At 35.7% G+C, this 19,585-nt stretch overlaps 2 protein-coding genes across 5 annotated transcripts; one reads left to right on the top strand and one right to left on the bottom strand.

Moving 5' to 3' along the window:
• Window positions 1-1,305: 1,305 nt before the first annotated feature.
• LOC117323612 lies at window positions 1,306-10,570 on the top strand. 4 transcript variants are annotated; one of them, XM_033878929.1, is made up of 4 exons: window positions 1,306-1,401; window positions 8,226-8,337; window positions 8,773-8,836; window positions 9,828-10,570. In XM_033878929.1, the coding sequence occupies exons 1-4, from the start codon at window positions 1,345-1,347 to the stop codon at window positions 9,901-9,903; spliced, it is 309 nt and encodes a 102-aa protein (XP_033734820.1). In that variant the 5' UTR covers window positions 1,306-1,344; the 3' UTR covers window positions 9,904-10,570. The 4 variants fall into 4 exon arrangements, 2 of the variants coding, with proteins under 2 accessions (XP_033734820.1, XP_033734821.1); XM_033878930.1 differs by lacking the exon at window positions 1,306-1,401 and adding an exon at window positions 7,227-7,632; XR_004531774.1 differs by lacking the exon at window positions 1,306-1,401 and adding an exon at window positions 7,712-7,860.
• Window positions 10,571-11,559: 989 nt separating this feature from the next.
• LOC117323611 (G patch domain-containing protein 11-like) lies at window positions 11,560-17,958 on the bottom strand. The gene is made up of 6 exons (XM_033878928.1): window positions 17,805-17,958; window positions 15,850-16,073; window positions 14,853-15,106; window positions 13,334-13,567; window positions 12,990-13,071; window positions 11,560-12,412 (listed from the first exon to the last, which is right to left on the bottom strand). The coding sequence occupies exons 1-6, from the start codon at window positions 17,858-17,860 to the stop codon at window positions 12,354-12,356; spliced, it is 909 nt and encodes a 302-aa protein (XP_033734819.1). The 5' UTR covers window positions 17,861-17,958; the 3' UTR covers window positions 11,560-12,353.
• Window positions 17,959-19,585: the final 1,627 nt, after the last annotated feature.

Below are 19,585 nucleotides of genomic sequence, written 5' to 3'. Positions count from 1 at the left end.
ATATTACAACTATAACAGAGTATATCATGAGGGTAGATATAATATATTACAACTATAACAGAGTATATCATGAGGGTAGATATAATATATTACAACTATAACAGAGTATATCATGAGGGTAGATATAATATATTACAACTATAACAGAGTATATCATGAGGGTAGATATAATATATTACAACTATAACAGTTTATCATGAGGGTAGATATAATATATTACAACTATAACAGTTTATCATGAGGGTAGATATAATATATTACAACTATAACAGAGTATATCATGAGGGTAGATATAATATATTACAACTATAACAGAGTATATCATGAGGGTAGATATAATATATTACAACTATAACAGTTTATCATGAGGGTAGATATAATATATCACAACTATAACAGAGTATATCATGAGGGCAGATATAATATATTACAACTATAACAGTTTATCATGAGGGTAGATATAATATATTACAACTATAACAGAGTTTATCATGAGGGCAGATATAATATATTACAACTATAACAGAGTATATCATGGTTAAAGACCTTAAATTAATATCTTTGCCAAATAGAGGTTGGAAAACGAAAGGGTAAACAATGATATGTATATATATATACATAAAAACGAAAACAAATACTACGTATTTGTTCATTGTGTTGTGTACCGTCGCGAGTCGGCGCCCTCCACATAACCTTATACAATCACATCTAAATAAAATGTCATAAGAACCCGTTGAAACGTAAGATCTAGATTTAGTAATCATATTACTACTGCTGTACATAATGAATAACGGGTACTCGTGGATCAACGGAGGTAGTGTTTAAATATAGTACTGAACCACGCTGTCTAAATACAAATAGTGTGTCCGTGTCAAACATTTCTCACGCCAGGATTTGGTTATTTGGCATATCGGTCATGTGCCGTTGCCATGGGAGATTAAGTTGAATGTTTACCTCCACTTTAGATAATTCGTTCGTGACAATTTCCGGGGACACATACATGCTACACGCGCATACTACACACACATACACACGTGCTACACACACATGCTACACGTTTTGTTTGCCCTTGTTTTGTGCATTTCCACAATACTAATTTGTATTTATTACGTAATCTTTTGTGATGCACCAATAACTGTGAAGACTTTGAAGTGTTCAATTACTGTATTTAGTTTACAGTTTCTTTACTGTTCGAGTTTATGCGTTAGCTTTAGATTAGTTTCCATATATTTTTTTCTAAAAATTGTATAGACACGCGACAAGGACGGTTAAACCTTATAAACCCAATGTTATGTTAGCCTGAATTACACACGTACATACGAAGTACCGGTATATAATTTCCTTATGAATGACAATGCATTGGACAGTCTGTATACATTTAAAGAAGCTAATTATTGTGAGGTAAGGTGGTCTGTTTCATTTTAGCGAGATTTGCCTCATTCTACAAAATAACATGACTAGATAATTACGGAATTGATAGTCCCGTTTACGTCTATAAGATTGCATACCTTGTAATACATATGTCTCTCCTGGGAGGATCTTCACTCGAAGTTGAAGTATTTGACAAACACAAGGCTTTCCCCATTACAACACTTAGATCCTTTATTTGTCTTCTTCTACGTCAATGTCCATACCATACACCGGAAATTGGTACTACAGACGTGGAAAAGGAACGACACACAAGTAGGTTTTACAAAGACTTGCAGTATCATATGCATTTACATGTATCGTATGTAGCTGTTGTCCCTACCATGCAGTGATTCTTAGATCCTCTGTATTAAGACATTTTCTTGATAAACTTGTTTCATTAATCAAAAAGTGCTGCTAAGTACCAAAGTCATAGCCATATTTGAGGAAAAATCATAATAAGGGATACTTAGACCTTCCCTGGTGTTATATTTTTTATGTTCTACTATTGACTGGTGGCATACATACATGTACATACATGTCGTGCAATTATATCCAATCGTGATACCATGAAGTTTTAAAAAAGATCGATATTATTTTGTATTGTGTGCGGCTTGGTTATTTTTTTCATAATGGTAAATTATTCATAATTACAACAAAGCCATCGGGCATGCATACACATTGATATACTATAATATATTCCATATGTTGATCATTCATCGTAAACTGACGCTGTTATTGGGGCACCGGGCAGGATGTTTTCGGTACTTATCGCATATCTTTTGAGAACATGTCCTTGATATGGTGTCTAAGGATCACATAAATAATAGGTTTGAGAATGACAATAGTTATTGTACATACGGTGTAACTGTATAAAACAACACAAACCTCCTTAGTACCGATTTCCCGAGTACGTCTTTTAGATATTTACACCCGTCCTCATAAGACCCTGATCTGAGGAACCTGATCACCGTCACACCACACTGTGTTCAAGATTCAATTTATTTCATTTCCTTCCCTTCTCGTTCTTACGAAAATTCCAAGATTAATAGACTGAAACTACTTCTATGGATGTTTGGACACTACGTTAAGATTTCCCTGAGTTACATATGTTTGCCTGAATTGGTAATGGCAATAATGCTATGAAAAGTGAGATGGTGCCAGGAAAGTGTCCTATATATACAATGTACCTAAAAGTCATATCGTATATGTACGCCGTTCTTCTCAATCATTTCCTAACCTTATCACACAGGTAAGCAAAGCACACAGCAGTTGAATTCCGATTTTCTCAGAACTCATCTTTTTCCTATAGCATGGTCTTATTTCACATCTCTTCTCTGGTTTCCATGTTAACCTGTATAAGTAACAAACAATGGATTTCACCTACTATTTTCTCACAAATTTAAATACATGTATGTTTATTATACGTTTCTTTTTCATAAAACGCTCTTTCTACTGGGATTCGATCCCGCATTATCTTGACCGCTATCGGTCATAGGCCTAATGATTTTCTGAAACTTTATTTGGAATATTTTCAAAGTGGTTTTACTTCATTTGTATATATAGCCAAAAAAAAAATCGAAATGAGCTGATTATATGCCGAAGCCATGATGAAAGCAACGTGAGCGGAGCTTACATAAAATTAAATCTGTCTTTGCGACTTTTGGCCTTTAACCTTAACCGATGACAAGAAAATCTACTCATGTGTAGAGTTTGATTGCGTGATGTTGTGATGTGAATACATTCAAGATTCAAGATTTTCATTACTGTCTGACACACTTGAGAGTGTGTAACACGAGGTCAAACAAGTGTACAGCAATGTTACAGTTATAACATGACAATGCGAGCAGATCATATGATTTGAACTAATTCTGACCCGGGGTTTATGAAACATCCTATACACAAGGTTATCACAGACGAAATGCACTCGGACGGACAGTCCGACGGACGGACACACACACAAAGTGATTAAGTACAATGTATGTACACCCGCTTACAAAAGCGTGATTAATATAAGTTGATAGAACTTGTTTCGCGATTGCTGTAAAATAAATAATTTTACATTTACAACTTACTAAAGTGGGGATATAAAAAATGATAATCAATCCTGAAACTGAAATTGTAACCCATTCGCTGTGGTCCTACCCGAAGAAATATATAGGAAGAGGATTTCCTTTCAGCGATTTATCATTACGTATTTGCATACGTTTCTAATTACATCAAGTAGCGTGATATATCAGTATTTTAAATGTGTGTATCAATTATAATGATCTTCAAGGCTGGACACGCATCGTGGTAAGTTAATTTGCATTCCTTCCTTCCAACACCTACAATGTATTAGTACCAGTAAAATATATCATTTATCGTATTTATATATATATATATATATCTGTAAATTTTATGTATGGAGTGTGTACCTGGTTTCACTGGCCTTGTCGGCGAAGGTAGCCACGGATATGTATTCAAAGAAGGATGACGAGTTACCATGGATAACGATACTGGGCACAGAATGTGACGAACATTAGAAAGCAGGATGATTTGTGTGTTAGAAAAGCAATGTACGTACGTCAACAAGACCAGATAGGCCACATACATGTTCTTCATCTTACAAAACTCCACATTCTGTTTTGGTTGGTGTTCCTTATCTATTCTTCTCCTTTCTATCTTAGTTAAAATACAATATTAGTTTAAATAATATGTTGCGTGAACATTTTTGTATAAGTAAGTTTTATAACTTTTGTCCAACCATTTGCTTTTATCTGCAATAAAATCGATTTAAACTAAAACTAGTTTGCATTTATATAATTAATCTAGTCCACGAGGACTCGGCACGAATTATCCACCCACGTTCAGTATATCAAGGGTAGTAACTCCCCGAAAGAGAAACTGGAAGAGGACTTTTAAAAAAAGAATGTCCCTTCTTTTATAATATGGGTCGCGAGTTCCACTTTTTTTTATCAACGTAAAGAGAAATGTTTAATCTTTCCAGCGAGTGTTCACACGAAGAAATTAGCCAAGTAATGAACATATTATGACATATCGAATTCGAAAAAGTAGGTTAGTTAATTAAGACATTTTCCTGTCCGGTGAAATGTGAACCCGGTTGCTTATGGGTTACTAATTATCAATGGCAAATATACAAAACAGAGTCCGCCTACTTAACTGATATATTGCTATGACCCGCCACGTATTGTTTTACTTACACTGCAATGTTCACTTTCTCCTCAAATTGTGCGTTGATACCGGTTCAATGATACATATAATTGTATCCTTTACAAAATATGAAATGATTGTGTGGTAGAGCTTTACAATATGATTCTTATACTTATCCAATTGTTTAATTTCATTAGCCGATATTCTACATTTTATTTTCAAAAAATCATTTTGTAATAAATGAAATGATTTGATCACATCATTGTCTTCTTCTTCTTCTTCTTCTTCTTCTTCTTCTTCTTCTTCTTCTTCTTCTTCTTCTTCTTCTTCTTCTTCTTCTATTCTAACGCAAAAACGCAGTTTCCTGCACATCAATTTTCAGAGAAATTAATCAGAAATAATCATTATGATAGGAATGATATAAAAATTCAAATGGTAACTAAATAATATAACTGGTGTTGAACCAGCTAAGTCTATACATGCATGAGCAGGACAAGGGTCGTTTTCGTTTTTTGCGGTCCAAACGGTTAGACCACATGGACCGGTGTTGTTCCTTTATGACGAGCATTGACAGACTTCCACGGCCTGTATTAATATTTGCAGGTCCGTCAAGATATATGTTTGAAATATTACATTTAAAAACTGACGAACCGGTTTGTCCACATAAACGAACAGGCCCAAGAATTAAACGTAATGATATAGTACGAGGGATGATTGCTATGTTGTGAGTCTCGTATTGAAGGAGGTACTCAAGGATGTTCTTTTTAAGTTCTACTATTCTCTGACTATATAGGGCCGTGTACCCATGGACTGGTCTCATTTGGTTAGCTAAACAAGACAAGCGGCTTTTGCAAAATGGACAAAATCGGGGAAAGAGCAGTGATATGATAGTTGCATAAAACAAGGTTTAATACCTTAGGATATCCATAATGATACGGTAGCAACACAAGGGAAAGATGCCCCTTCATATGTTACAGTGAAAAGGTGGGTGACGGAATTTAAGTGCGGCCGTCAGAGCCTTGAGGATGACCCCCGTCCTGGAAGACCTGTCAATGTTGCAACCCTAGAAATGGTCAATAAAGTTCACTATATTGTTATGAGTCAGACGAGTCACAGAAAGATATATAGCCAGTAGAGTTAGCATTTCACAGGAAAGAGTGCATTCCATTCTGACCGAAGATCTTGCAATGGGAAAGCTTTTAGCCCGATGGGTACCAAGACAGTTGATCAGAAGCACACCAGGCGCACATTATGACGTGCTAATCTTAACATTTTTGAGGAAGGTCCTGCCAACTTTCTTCAGAGATTTGTCACTATGGATGAAAGATGGGTCCATCATTTTACCCCAGAGGCCAAACACAAACGAAACAATGAAAGCACCCTGGCTTCCCCCCGTCAAAGAAGACAAAGACTGTTCCATCAGCTGGGACGGTTATTGTCCTCGGTTTTCTGGGATGCAAATGGTATTCTGCTGATAGATTATCTCCAAAAGGGACATACTATCAATGACACATACTATGCTTCTGAGGCAGTTACGGGAAAATATTAAACTTGAGCGTCGCGGAAAGCTCACTTGAGGTGTGTTATTCCATCAGGACAATGCTCCTGTTCACAAGTCTGACATTGCCATGGCTGCCATTCACGATTGTGGCCTTAAATTGATTGAGCATCCACTTTATTCACCTGATCTCGCTCCATCAGACTTTCATCTATTTCCAAAACTGAAAGCAGCTATTTCAGGCACCCTCTTTCAGCCCGTTGATGACGTCATACATGCAGTGGCTGACTCTCTGAACAGCCAAGAAAAGAAGTTCTATAAAAGTGCCACTGAGGCCCTTAAACGCCGCTGGCAAACGTATATATATGTATATATAGAGATACTGAAAGGGATACTGTTGAAAAATAATACAATATGTCCTGAAAAAAATTCAAATCCTTCAATATGAGGCTCACAACATATCAATCAGCCCTCGTAGGTTTCAAGCAAACTCCAAAATTCAACGATATTTCGTTATTTTCTTTAAAAATTTTTTTTACAAAGATTGATAGTATTGAAACACGCTTTATACATTATAGATTTGTTTATATATTGATTCGTTGCAAAAAAAAAAAAAAAATAAAAGAAATATAGTCTAACATATTTACAAAAAAAATTCACTCTTTCTGGGAAATTTGACAAAAATACGTATGATGTATTAAAGGAAAAAATGTTTGTATTCTAATTTGACTGTAAGTTATCTGTATGTCAGTTGGAGAAAGATACACAATTTATATCAATTTCTCGGTATTTTTAATCCATTTTTTTGTCTTGATTTCAGTTTAAGATAAGCTTATTTTGAAAAGTTTTTCCTTCTGTAAAATAAACTTTGATAATGAACAAAAATAGCAAAAAGGTGGCCAGATTTTGTTCGAATACCAAAAACTTCGATGTTTTGGCGAAAAATATCTTTTGAAATCAGTAAATATACTCGCGTAATACCAGAAACATATATATACCTACATGTAATACATGTTTCTGGTTAGTAAAACGTTACTCATCAACCAGCGGCTGATTCTCAATTAGAATAGCCTTTCTAACTTGGTCAGTTATATGCTTGACATTTAATCCTACTCACTACAAACATTTATCAGAGCTAGAGGACGAAAAGGAGTACTTGATTTGCAAATGCCGTTAGTCGTTCTGGATGAGATGATAACACTTTCAACAATATTTTTAATGTTTTGGTACATATCATCAGAATAGTTAAATAAATTAGCATCACTACTAAATGAAGAAATATACTGAACATATAAAGATATGTCCATATATCCCATGAGCAACATATATGACGCATAATATTTCATTGATTATAAAGTTATCAATATTGACCAATCGAGTATCCCCAGTGATACACGGGCCGATACATTTTCAAGTAAATCCTGATGGAATTGTACGTTTAAATAAGTCGGTCACGGGGTTTAAAGGACACACGAGAAAAGTATAAGTTTAAGTCTAATCCAAGGACTGCGCAGCGCGACAGTTCTTATCATCAGAAGATGAGTGCTAGTTCGGGCAATGTTGCCGGAAGCCAGGTAGGAACACTTGCATCACAGGGGCATGTCTAGTTTTATATTACAAAAAATAGTCAGAAATACATATATATATATATAGGTATTTCTGACTATTTTTTGTAATATAAAACTAGACATGCCCCTGTGCTTGCATTGATACTTTTTCGCCAGTACGTGTCTGTCAAACCAGACACGGGTCTAGATCTACACCTGGTCAAGCTTGTATACGGACGTATTATATACGTATCGGTACTTGTGTGGTCGTAGACTACACTTGCCATACTCATACACCTTGTTGTATATAGGCTATATCATATTCGGTCATCCTTCACAACATGGTGTTACTCCAATTATTAGAGGTTAACACGACAGGAAACTTTGTCAGGCTGTCATGTTACCTCAAATATTACCTGTATATTCGTGTATGACAGTCCGAGTTTTTCATTCTTCATTAAAATGTCATCGATGAAGGCAATGCAAGGTAAAAATGTCTAAAGATCTAGCATATCACATCAAGAAGAGAGCAATGAATAAGATGTACATGTAGTTATGACCATTTAAATGTATAACATGAGTATTTCTATATTTTTAGTTTCTTTCATTTTACATTTCAGAGAATATCTGCTGAGAACACCTTCAAAGAATTCATATCTTATACCAGTAAATCTACACTGAAAAGTGTGGCATATGCCTCTTTTCCTGGAGCAATCTGCTACATCTTAACAAGTAATTTGCTTTATTCCTCGAGATCGGTCAAAGTTAAGAGGATGTAGGGATATAAAAGTGTATATCATTTATATATATTAGCATTAATTTCCTCTGGCCCCGATGTCGACACCAGACATTTTGACAGAAAGATGTCTGGTGTAGGATATCGATAATGTCCAAATCCGGTGTCAGGGCCAGAGAAAACTCGGGCTAGGGATATGCCATGAACAATTAAACATTCTTACATATTTATAATATAAGTTCTAACACAAGTTTGTTTTACTCCTTTTCAATCTTGAGAGGCTGATCTCTGAATGTTTATTATGTAGAGTGTACTTTAATTGTGACACTGAAGTGAACTAGCTAATTTCTATATATTTAATACTGGAAAAACTTGTGAGAATGAAGGAAACATTATATGTGTATAATTACTTGGGCATTTGTATTTTTCAGGTAATCAAAATTTATCAAAAAGAATATTCTATGGATTGACCAGCGTTGCTTTTCTGAGATACTTGTAAGTTTGCATCTCATTCCTCTTGTGTAAATAGGGAGTAATGATATATGTACATGACCAATACTGATAATGTCTAACAAGGCCTATTCAATACCTATGCTCACCTGACCTCATGTTGAAATAATGTACATATCCCCATCAATCTAATTAAAATCATATGTTCATTATCCACTCCATAAACTTCGTGTTCAACTTCATACAGATGTAGCGGGACTGGACTGGGTCGATCATTGATGATCAGGTAGCTCAATATTGGTAGAGCATCCGGCTAGTGTTCGGAGGTCCCGGGTTCGAATCCCGGTCTGGCCGCTACATTTTCTCCTCTCCTGTTACGAAATTGGTGTCCAACTAAAATACCCATGGTGGTGGTGTAAGGGTCTCGTGTGTCTTCGAGGGCGAAGACTTGGAAAAGGAGGGAGGTGTGTAGCGGGACTGGACTGGGTCGATCATCGGTGATCAGGTAGCTCAATATTGGTAGAGCATCCAGCTAGTGTTCGGAGGTCCCGGGTTCGAATCACGGTCTGGCCGCTACATTTTCTCCTCTCCTGTTACACAGTTTACGGAGTGGATAACGAAAATCTGATTTTAATTAGATTGATATCACCATCTCTTTGGTTATGGTGCTATAGAATCCAAAAAAATTGGTTCGAATTCAAACACTTCATTGATATCTGTTGGAATAAGGTCTGCCAATATCTTCTTTTACAAGTTTTACATCATGTTAAATTATTTGTCAATAGCTTTGAAGTTCTTGGACTAAAATTCTCGAACAAATTCTAGCCCTTGGCTTAAGATATCTATACACTACCCCTGTCAATGAAATATTACAATCATAAATTTATGAGATTGAACTGTGTTTTTTTCCTCTAGGATATGCATAGCTTTCCAATTCTAGAGCCAGGGAGTTTCAAACTAGGGGAGATAATCTAGTATTAGTATTCCACTAAGAAATTCTTTACAAAAACTTAACAGATTTTTTTTTACATTTCAGATGTTTATATGCTAACAAAGAAATGAGCAAATCAGGAGTTTCTATGAAAGATCTAATTACCATGGACGATGATTGATTTATAATGACCCATTACATCATGTATATTATGAATATTGTGTATGGATGCTGTGTAAGTTTGGTGGAGAGTTTTGTGAAAGGATCAGATGGCAGGTATGAAGTGTATCAGTGAGATGTAGGTATAATGATGATAATTATATGTTTTGGTGACCTTTACATGTGTGTGCATGTGTATGGATAGTTTTTGAGGATTGTTTTTTGTGTGTATACATTAGTTTGTTATAGGTGTGAATGATAAATGTGTATTGAATGTTATGTGTGGATTTTTTTATGCAGGGATGATTTTTCCCCTTTGCCTGAAGAATCAGGCTGTTATGTAATAAATTTCATTTTGAAAAAAACTTCTTTAAAATTTCCCTATACATTATAATGATCCTGATTTTTTTTCCATAGATATTTAATTTCTTCCCTGTTATTCTTAAGACAATGTCCCCCAATTTTATTCCATATCTGCAGTTTTTTCTGTAATGATGATTATTTCTTATTGTGTGTAGTTGACAATTCTGCAAGTGTCTGCTTATCTGAAAAATATTGCATTACCGGCATTCATTTTTAGGAACATTTACAAATTCATCATTTGAATGTGGTTCTTATATGTTTTACACTTAGATATATTTGATTTATATTTATAACAAATGTAAATAAAGACATAATACATCAAATCATTATCAGTTTAGTTTTATATTTCAGTTGCTTAATGGTAAAACAAGTATTGTCTTATTTAGTGGAACTGAATTAGGCCAAGTGCTGGTGGCCAGGTAATTCAAATGGTTGGAGCATCCGCTAGAGTTTGGAGATCCCCGTGTCGAGTCCCAGTAGTCATTGCACTTTTCCTCTCTCGTTACATTTGACGCCTAACTAAAACTAATTTGATGCCTACCCACAGAGGTAGTATGTAGGGTCTTATGTTTGCGCCTTTGGGATTTAAGTTTTTGTTGTAGGAGGGAGGAATGTAGCTAGTAGTGTAACTGTAAATGGGACTTTGGTGAATGCCAGCAGCCAGGTAGCTCAAATGGCGAAACCATCCGTAGTGACTAGTAGTGTAGGAAATAGAGCATGAAAAATCTTTTTCTTTGATGTAGGTCAAAAGTCAAAATGTAGAGCAGAATGACCTACTTTTGTTACTTGACACACTTCTCTCCAAGGTGAACCCATAGCAAAAGTATGTTTCAGTGACGTAGTGTAGGAGACGGAGCTCGGACAAGATAGCGAAGGGTAGACCAATGGACCCAATGCAAACTTAAGGTATCCTAGTTCCTGATGAGGGACTAGTTAGGGAGAAAAAGTGCCTATAACCCTTACATAAATAAGAGGTCTCTTGCAGATACTGTGTCAAGTGTTGCAGCTACTGATTGCTACTTATACAACATTGCTGCATGCAACACAACAAAATGTTTACAGGTAGCTGCAACACCCTGTGAACTTATAGCAACAAGTTCTTGCAAACAAAAGAGTTTTCATCAAGTTTATTACAACTTTGCTATGCAATCGATGCAAATTTTGCTTCTGAAAGGGTAAAGTATCTAAATAAGATTTACATATCAAATGTTTTGAATGTATGTATCTGAATTCTCGTATATAATAATAAGTAATTGTGGTGCAAATCCTGACCATAAACAAATTGGTGAAAAATCAAAGATACATACAACAGAAGGTTTGTTTATCACATTTTTAATATTCATTATTTTATCACATATAAAAATGTCATATTTCTTAGTTGCCAGTGTACACCTTACAGTCTTATAAAAGTACAGTACACAGTCAACATCTCAGTTTATGTAGTCATCAATCCCAGGTTCAATAGTAATTACTGGTATGATATTTATTTCTCACATTCTGTATCTGAACATACTGAACTCTCCTTCACTGTCAATAGCAGAGTCTTATGTGTGTCTGTAGACCTACACAATATTTTGTTTCAAATATTCAAGGTACACTCGGATACAGGTATATACCAAACAATCAGAGGAAGAAGCTACATGAAGGAGGTTCCTTACCCTCGGGTACCACCAAAATATGTGTGCTGGATAACCTTGAACATAGCACAGAGGTCACTAAATAAGACTTTATATCCACCAACAATGAATGAAAATCACCACAGGATTATCATGTGTCACTGTTAGATGGAAAGCCCTTTAGGTTTGTGATTTTTTTTACTGAAAGTCGGCTTAAGTCGCCAGATGATCACATACTTGAAGATATCAAAGACATGACCTTCAAGGTTAGGTGTGGAAGTAACCAGATGACCACATGTATGATTTTGAGTAGAGGTCATTCTCGGATATCAAGGGTGTGACCGTCGGAGTTGGATGAAAATCCTACATGATCAGCATGTGTGATGTTCAATTCGGAGTTGAATTCTCACGAGGAAATTCCTTTTACTAAATACATGTACATGTATCTGGAACAAGTTTTGAACATTTCCTTCACTGACTATCCTCTTAATGATCATTCATCATGAGCTTCTGCTGTATCCCCTGGACATGATGATTCTAAGTCCTCTGCATCTGAATAAGAAGAAAGGTTTTTGGTAATGGTATTCATCACAATCAAAACACATTAATATACACAACAACTATTATTAACCAATGAAACAAGGATATCCTTTACTTTTATCAAATTTTAGTCCAATACTCTAATCACAAACTCATATATGGTACAAAGTCCTGTGTTTTAATACAGTTATCAATAACACAATGAAAATGAAACAAAAGGAAAACAAAATCAATAAAGTGGAGAAAATGATTTTCCATTTATAGTAATGAATTTTTTTTCAAAGTACTGATGTAATGAATACTTGTAAAATGTTTTTCCAACCCAAAAAGCCAAAGCCAGCCAAGTAGACTGAATCCACCATTTTATTCTTATTTCTTGTACATGTACCTTAATTTTGGATCCACCAATTTGAGCTCATTCAAAGTAATCTTGAATTCTCAAAGTTTCATATTATATAGAATAGAATAAAAAGGTGAAGATCATAGAACCATTCCCAAACCAGGCATAAAAATGATTGAAGTTACACAGAATATGAATATTGTACAGGCATTTGTTTTTTGTTTATCAGTCTCATTATTTTCCACTTACCATTATATCTAGTGCCACACCATACACAGTAGACATGCTTGGTCCGCAGGTACTTTGTTAAAATCTGAAGCTTCTCGATTGTCTGAAAAATGCATCAAACTTGAGATGAGTCTGGCTCATTTTGGGTTCAAGTTCTAAATTACTGGTATTTTATGTTTTACTTACTATGATGTCCTCATCTATTAATACCAACAGAAGGATTGATGAACATTTGTTCTAGCCGATCTATACCCAATTTTGAATGTCTCATGATATCATCAGTCTAAAGTAGTCAATAATCATTATCAATCTAGAAAGTTAGCTGCCAAAATATTTTTGATGTAATCTAGAAACAGAGTTCTTACTGGTACTGTGTCTATAATTTCTTCTTCTTCCTCCTCCTCCTCCTCCTCCTCCTCTTCCTCTTCTTCAAAATCATGTATTGATCTTAATGGCTTTTTAGGTATGTTATCATCTCTATCGTCATTGAAATCATCGTCATAATCACTTTCATCTTTAACATGCTGTTGAGCCTTCTTTTTTAACCTTTTTAGGTGAGCAGCAGGCCAATAGTAATGGAGTTCTGGCTCTTTGATATCCTGAAAATAAAAGTAAAACAGCAGATACAATAGTGGCTCTTTGATATCCTGGAAATAAAAGAAAACAGCAGATACAAAATATTTCGGTCAGTTTTTGTTTTTGACAGATTCTACATGCCTACAAAAGCAAGAAGACTAGACTAATATATAGCAGATATTGAATGGTTTCCCTTTAATATATCATATATTTCACGAGTATGAAAGAATATTGATATTTCCACGATTGTGAAGCATGAGTGAAAAATGTCAAAATATTCTGATATAAAAGTGAAATATATGTTATATTAACAGGAAACCAAAACAAAATTAAAAACAAAGACAAATTAAAAGTGTCAAAAAGTGCAGGAATCGGTAACATAATTCATGACATCATCTGTTTGTGATGTTACGCTACTTCAACGTGAAATCGCCATTTTGAAAGGACTGATCAACATAATTTAAGCATTTTCTGTTGTTATTGGAGAATCTGTGCATGAACAGCTAACGTCAAGCGAGTATTTAATTTTGTCAGAAACTAAATATTTCCGAAATACAGCAAAATAACCAATTTATCCATCTTCGTTTTGATTGGAAAAATCGGCAAGTTTCAATGAGGTAAATACAAAGGTTCGTTCTGATTGGTCAAAATATTTTTTAAAATATTTTCATTGCCAAACTTATATTTTCACTGAATAATCTTATATTTTCACTGCTCCTTGCTGTAGTGGAAATATAAGTTGTATTAGTTTAATAAATTTCTATATTTCACAGGCAAAAATTCACTAAATGTACTTATAAAATTCATATACAATCACAGTTGGTGATATTGGTAGTCCTTTACATGGCTTCAGTAGTCATTTCATTATTTTTTCACTGACCAAGAGCTCAGGCTTGTTTGAGTGGACAAACTGGTCTGTTTTTAAAAGTAACTTTTCAGTCATATATATATATATTGACAACAATGTAGGTACTTTAAAATTCAGGCCTTGAAAGTCGGACCATGTAACAAAAAAGAAAACCTCTAGGTCCATGCATCCTTATTTCATAAATAAACAACTCTGATCCAAAGAGATGAAGTGAAGAAATCATTCCCGTCAAACAATCAAACTTAACAGATAATTGCATATGAACATATTATAAAATACATTCTTCAGGTTGATAAGTATGATTGGGAATAAACTTTTTCATATTGCAACCAGAATAGGATTTAAGAGTGTTGTTTTATTGATTATACTCTGTCAACTTTGTCAGACAAATGACCAGATAGATACCAAGTTTTGTTATCCTAATTATTACAAAATCATACCAGTTGAGAATCCAGTTGTTCACAAACTTTCTGACTCTTATATAAATCTCGCTCAGCCTGCTGCTCTGAGAATCTGTTACTCATATGTGACATGAAATGTTGTTTCTGTTGAAGCTCCATTTTCTGTCGTTTGTGGCTGATCATTGCACGAAAGGCCACTGCCTGAGCCTGTTTCCTCTTGGTCTCTGTGTCTCGGCCCAAACCCCCTCGGCCATCTTTCAGTTCTATTGGCACTGGCTCTGAACGGCCCTCTCCTGCAAAAGGTTGTAACACAAATGGGCAATAATATTTGCAAAACAATCGTATACAACAATAATAAGCCAATATATATTCCTGGTATGAAAAACTAGTTAAATGAAAAAGTCTTTATTCCGAATATCATGGAGAGAAATGCTATTTTTCTACTAAATGCTATCTGCAATGTCACGTCATTGCTATATATCTGTAGAGGAACTGGACTTGGCTGAATGCCAGTGGCCAGGTAGCTCAAATGGTTAGAGTCTCGATCCATCTAGAGTTCAGGTCTCAGGTTCGAGTCCCGTCTGGTCTTTGCATTTTCCTCTCCTGTTTTATATCTGTACAGTTTTGAAACTTACTATATACATGTGTTAAAGGAAGGTTGGGTAATCTCCCTACGTATAATTATTCTAATTGAGGACGAGTGTCATTTAATGAAATCCGCACACAGAGTTACTGCCCTTTGTCCATGTGTGAAATGTTTTTTTTCGCAACATACAGTAATGCAGCTGGCTGGCCATAATGTAGAATGTAGATTCATACCAAGTGTGAAACATTTACTGATATGCATTAACTCGTGGACTTAGACATTAATTGATTGAAACAAGGGTAATGAATTTGAAAAAAAAAGTTAACTATAGAATTGATATTGTACATTATGAGGTAAAGTATAAGGAGGCACATACTAAATCCTTGCCTTTGCCACTATAATAGTAATTATGACTTTTTTTTTTCTGTAGATTCAATTTTAACATAATACCCCGTTTGCCAAGAGCCGTTCCTGGTTTGTATCCCATTTTGGAAAGAAGAGCGAAGCCTTTGTTTTCACTGCCAATTGCTGACTTCAATCCTTCCTCTCTCTTCTCATTTTCTAAAACTTTTTTCGGCTTTACTGTATTATTGAGTTTAGCTTGCTTTTGTTTCTCTTCTCTCTGGTAGTTCTTGGCCTGTCTGGATGACACCAGGCCTGGGCGTGTGTCCTTGCTGTCAATGAAAAACCAAAAAGTAAATAAAATCACCAAAAAACTTATATTATCGCTAACTGAAATATTATTATTATTATTTCACTTTCATGGTGAATCGTCAATTTTTCGATGTCATCGATGTAAATAATTTCATCACAGTATGCATCCGAAGCAAACCATTGTCGGCACAGCATTTTTATCCATGTAGCTATATGCTTTCTGGGACAAAATTACTTGAATCAAATATTGACAGATTATTCAAGCTATGCACTCTAGTCATGCTAATTCGGACAAATAAAATTCACTTCCAAGATTCTGGAAGAGTCATTTGATTGGTTAATCCAAAAGATGACCCTGACGTGACCCCATTTGGGATTTTGTTAGATGTTCATGTAACGTAGTGAAAATGACCATCTAGAATTTAATTAGATTGCCTAATCCAGTTCCTGATCTACACAATTAATACATGCACTAAACCAAATTATTAGCATTGTCCATTAATTATCACATTGTATATTGGACCTATCTGGTCAAATTAGTGATTGCTAACAAAAATAATGGGAAACAATGGTAAGTTATAATCGATATGGATCTGCTGTTTTTTTTTTAAAGATGCTTACTGTGCTATAGATGTCTACTAATCTGACCCCTGCGTATCAATATTAAACAAGTATCCCGATATACAGATACCAGGCCAGATTTATCAAAGTTGAAACTGACTGATCAAATTTTATAGAAATCTACAAGGAAGCCATAGAAAGGCATTACAACCACAGGTGCCCGACTCGTTTTATAAAATGATAATGTGATGGTTCATGGATATGGGCATTTCAGCTGCTTAGTCCAATAGCTAGCTTTTGTGGCTGTGCGGTTGAGTGTCATGTCTGTGTACCGAAGTTAAGCAACGTCGAGCGTGGTCAGCTCTTGGATGGGTGACTGCTCCGTTGTTCCCCCGGTGCACGTTACATTTGGTGGCAGCGAACGGGCCTGGTATCCTGTAGGGTGCCCTAGGACAGCATGGGAAGAACAATGTTCCTGGAGACTTTTTAGTGACCAGAGGTTCTGGTCATGAGGCGGCACCACTATAACAACAAGAGGGACAGTTGTGTTTGCTGAGGATACCAGGTTGAACCCATGGAAGCTTCGGGACGAAGCTTGTCCGCGAAGGGGGTAATGTGATGGTTCATGGATATGGGCATTTCAGCTGCTTAGTCCAATAGCTAGCTTTTGTGGCTGTGCGGTTGAGTGTCGTGTCTGTGTACCGAAGTTAAGCAACGTCGAGCGTGGTCAGCTCTTGGATTGGTCAGCTCTTGGATGGGAGACCGCTCCGTTGTTCCCCCGGTGCACGTTAACAATAACATATAAGAGTACATATAAAGATAGTCCTATACTCTTATATGTTATTAGTTTATAAAACGAGTCAGGCACCTGTGATACAACATGTCTCTCCAAAATAAGTTGATAAGCAATTAAATTAATCTTGTGCTGTGTTTCAGTAATCATTGGGGTTCGCTTTTTGTCACTTTTGAGTAATATGTGCGACACAATGAACTTAACATTATATTTCTTATTATGAAGAAAACTTGTTGAAAGTGTGTTATCTATATCGCTCGATATCTCCGATTTACAATGCTTTACAGCGACTGATAATGATATCCACATTGAAACCGAGCCCCTGTGCATCGCACCGCATTAATGCTCCGTTGTTTATTTTTCTTATTTTGTGTACTGAAGGCGTTGAAATACAAACCATTGTTGTAATATTGCATCAGACATGTAATCATCTTCTTCTGAATCGTTGGCCATGACAGACTAATCAGTACATCGCCTTTAATTTGGCGAGTTCAGCGTGTTGTCTGCATCTTTGGCTACTTGTCAAGGGCGATAATTCGAAAGTGTATACTAATATGAAGAACCGGAAAACGGGATGGCACCGTACGGACATGTTTGGTGTGAAAAGTACAAAATAAAGAAATTATAAATAAACATAAACCTTACTACATTAATAATATCTCAAGACAATTTATTGACAGATGAGAACCTAAAATTTCCCAAGAGTGTCCCTGATTTGGTTGTAATCACATTATTAGTTCTTGAGCAGTTCTAGCTGTCACTTCTTCAAGAGCTTATGATTATAAGGATCTGCTAGCAAGGACCCCTATGCCACATTTGATAAGCTCCTCTACTTGATTTTTCCTTAATGCTCTTTTGTTCATACCCTGCCTACTCTGCTCTACCATCTGTCGGGAATTGTCTGTCGGTCGTCCAGAGCTACATTATCGCAGCTATGTTCTCTGGCTGTGCTCCCAAAGATCCCAAGATATGTTTATACAAAAGTGTAATGTTATCAAGGCTGGTGAATTTTTAAGAGTCCTTCATTGATATTGAAGGCATGCATGCACATGGTTGATTAATATACATGTATAATATTATATTGAACCACACGATTTACATTACACAACAAGAGATCCCAGAGGGATCTTGGCGCCCACCATTGAATGATCTTTATAGGTTCCATGTCAGATTGATCTTTTCCCTACTTTTCCCTTCCTCTTAGTCTTACTTATCTGTGTAAATTCAGAAACAGCCCTCTAGTACTTTTCAAACAAGGGGAACCTATATATAGAATTTAAGATTTAGCTATAATGGCTGTCTGTCGGCCATGTTGTTTTCGTATTGGTCCCAATATGCAAAACTAGGCACTGAGGGGAACCTACATATGAAATTTGAAAAAGATCCCTTCAGTACTTTCACAGAAATAGCGATAACAAACTTCAATTGTCAAAATCCAAGATGGCTGCCTGTCAGCCATGTTGTTTTCTGATTGGTCTCAAAATGCAATATGCATAACTAGGCACTGAGGGGAACCTGCATATGAAATTTCAGAAAGATCCCTTCATTACTTTCTGAGAAATAGCGATAACAAATTTTAATTGTCAAAATCCAAGATGGCTGCCTGTCAGCAATATTGTTTTCCTATTGGTCTCAAAATGCAATATGCATAAGTAGGCACCAAGGGGAACCTACATATGAAATTTCAGAAAGATCCCTTCAGTTCTTTCACAGAAAAAGCGATAACAAATTTCAATTGTCAAAATCCAAGATGGCTGCCTGTCGGCCATGTTGTTTTCCGATTGGTCTCAAAATGCAATATGCATAACTAAGCACTGAGGGGAACATGCATATGAAATTTCAGAAAGATCCCTTCATTACTTTCACAGAAATAGCGATAACAAACTTTAATTGTCAGAATCCAAGATGGCTGCCTGTTGGCCATGTTATTTTCTGATTAGTCTCAAAATGCAATATGCATAACCAGGCACAAAGAGGAACCTGCATATGAAATTTGAGAAAGATCCCTTCTGTACTTTCACAGAAATAGCGATAACAAACTTCAATTGTCAAAATCCAAGATGGCTGCCTGTCGGCCATTTTGTTTTCCGATTGGTCCCAAAATGCAATATGCATAACAAGGCACCAAAGGGAACCTACATATGAAATTTGAGAAAGATCCCTTCAGTACTTCCTCAG

The sequence above is a fragment of the Pecten maximus genome, chromosome 3, assembly GCF_902652985.1.
Source record: "Pecten maximus chromosome 3, xPecMax1.1, whole genome shotgun sequence".
Lineage (NCBI taxonomy): Eukaryota > Metazoa > Mollusca > Bivalvia > Pectinida > Pectinidae > Pecten > Pecten maximus.
This window is presented reverse-complemented; position numbering and strand designations above follow the sequence as displayed.